Source organism: Gossypium raimondii, chromosome 8, assembly GCF_025698545.1.
Source record: "Gossypium raimondii isolate GPD5lz chromosome 8, ASM2569854v1, whole genome shotgun sequence".
NCBI classification, from domain to species: Eukaryota; Viridiplantae; Streptophyta; class Magnoliopsida; order Malvales; family Malvaceae; genus Gossypium; species Gossypium raimondii.
This window is the reverse complement of record NC_068572.1, coordinates 59,860,049-59,861,558: the sequence shown is the minus strand read 5'-3', so window position 1 is coordinate 59,861,558 and position 1,510 is coordinate 59,860,049. Positions and strand designations below refer to the sequence as shown.

The following is a 1,510-nucleotide window of genomic DNA, read 5'->3' as shown; positions in this document are numbered from 1 at the left end:
AACCAAGCTTTCATCATAGCTTTCTCTTGCAAACACTATCCAAACCAAATCTCTTCACCAAAACCAATGGCTCCATCACTTTCCGAACCATTCAGCGATTCCTCGGTTCTTATTGATTTCGTTATTAACCAAGGGAATGGAGTGAAGGGTTTATCTGAAATGGGTCTCAAAGCTCTTCCAAAACAATACATCCAGCCTTTGGAAGAAAGGATGTGCATGACCAACGTTCAAGCTCAAGAATCAATCCCCATCATCGACATGTCAAATCCAAATGACCCCGAAGTGGAGAAGTCGATCTGCGAAGCGGCTTCGAAATGGGGGTTCTTTCAGATTGTTAACCACGATGTACCGGTTGAAGTTCTGGAGAATGTTAAAGATGCTACTTACAAGTTCTTTGGGTTAGCAGCTGAGGTTAAGAATAAGTACTCTAAGGAACATTCGTTGTCAAACAATGTTAGGTTCGGCACGAGTTTTACACCTCAAGCTGAAAAGGCACTTGAATGGAAAGATTACCTTAGCTTGTTTTATGTCTCTGAAGAGGAAGCTTTTGCACTATGGCCTTCCGTTTGCAGGTAAATATATATTTTCATTATAAAAGATCCTAACATATATATTTTCTTAAAAAATCTTAAATATGTTTTTGATTAATTATCTAAATTTTTTATTATATATAACCATATCAGATACCTCATTCAATTAATTCAACCGACAAATTTAATCCGATTTTCTCAATCGTACTTGACATGCATATAATTAGCGCTAACAAGCATATTAATAGATTTCTTTTTTGGTTACAGGGAGCAAGTGTTGGATTATACGAGGAAGTCCGAAGTTGTAATTAAACAGTTATTAAAAGTGCTAATGAAGGGTCTAAATGTGAATGAGATTGATGAAACCAAGGAATCCTTGTTGATGGGTTCGATGAGGACTAACCTTAACTATTATCCTAAATGTCCTAACCCCGAACTCACTGTTGGAGTTGGTCGACACTCTGATGTTTCGACCCTTACAATTCTCCTTCAAGATGAAATCGGTGGACTTTTTGTTAGAGGAAATGACGGAGATAATTGGATCCATGTTCCTCCAATCAAGGGTTCTCTTGTGATCAACGTCGGAGATGCATTGCAGATAATGAGCAATGGAAAGTACAAGAGTGTGGAACATCGTGTGGTTGCCAATGGAAGCAATAACAGAATTTCCGTCCCTATTTTCGTAAACCCAAGACCTAGTGATATGATCGGACCATTGCCTGAATTAATCGAAAATGGTGAGAAGCCGATTTATAAACAAGTTCTTTATTCAGATTACGTCAAACATTTTTTCCGTAAAGCACATGACGGGAAGAAAACAGTTGCGTTTGCTGAATTATAAATATTTTAATCCCATAGTTGTAAACAGTCGTAGATTTGAAAACAATAAATTGTAAGCATAAAAGCTGATAATATGCATACTGTAAAACGCCACAATGAGATCTTTTAATTTATTGTTCTTTTCTCCTTTCTTTAATTAA

The 1,510-nt window shown here is 36.8% G+C and overlaps 1 protein-coding gene across 1 annotated transcript; it reads left to right on the top strand.

Moving 5' to 3' along the window:
- Positions 1-1,510, top strand: LOC105792686 (feruloyl CoA ortho-hydroxylase F6H1-3). Its single transcript, XM_012621381.2, has 2 exons — positions 1-572; positions 798-1,510. Exons 1-2 carry the CDS (start codon positions 67-69, stop codon positions 1,369-1,371), a joined length of 1,080 nt encoding a protein of 359 aa, XP_012476835.1. The 5' UTR covers positions 1-66; the 3' UTR covers positions 1,372-1,510.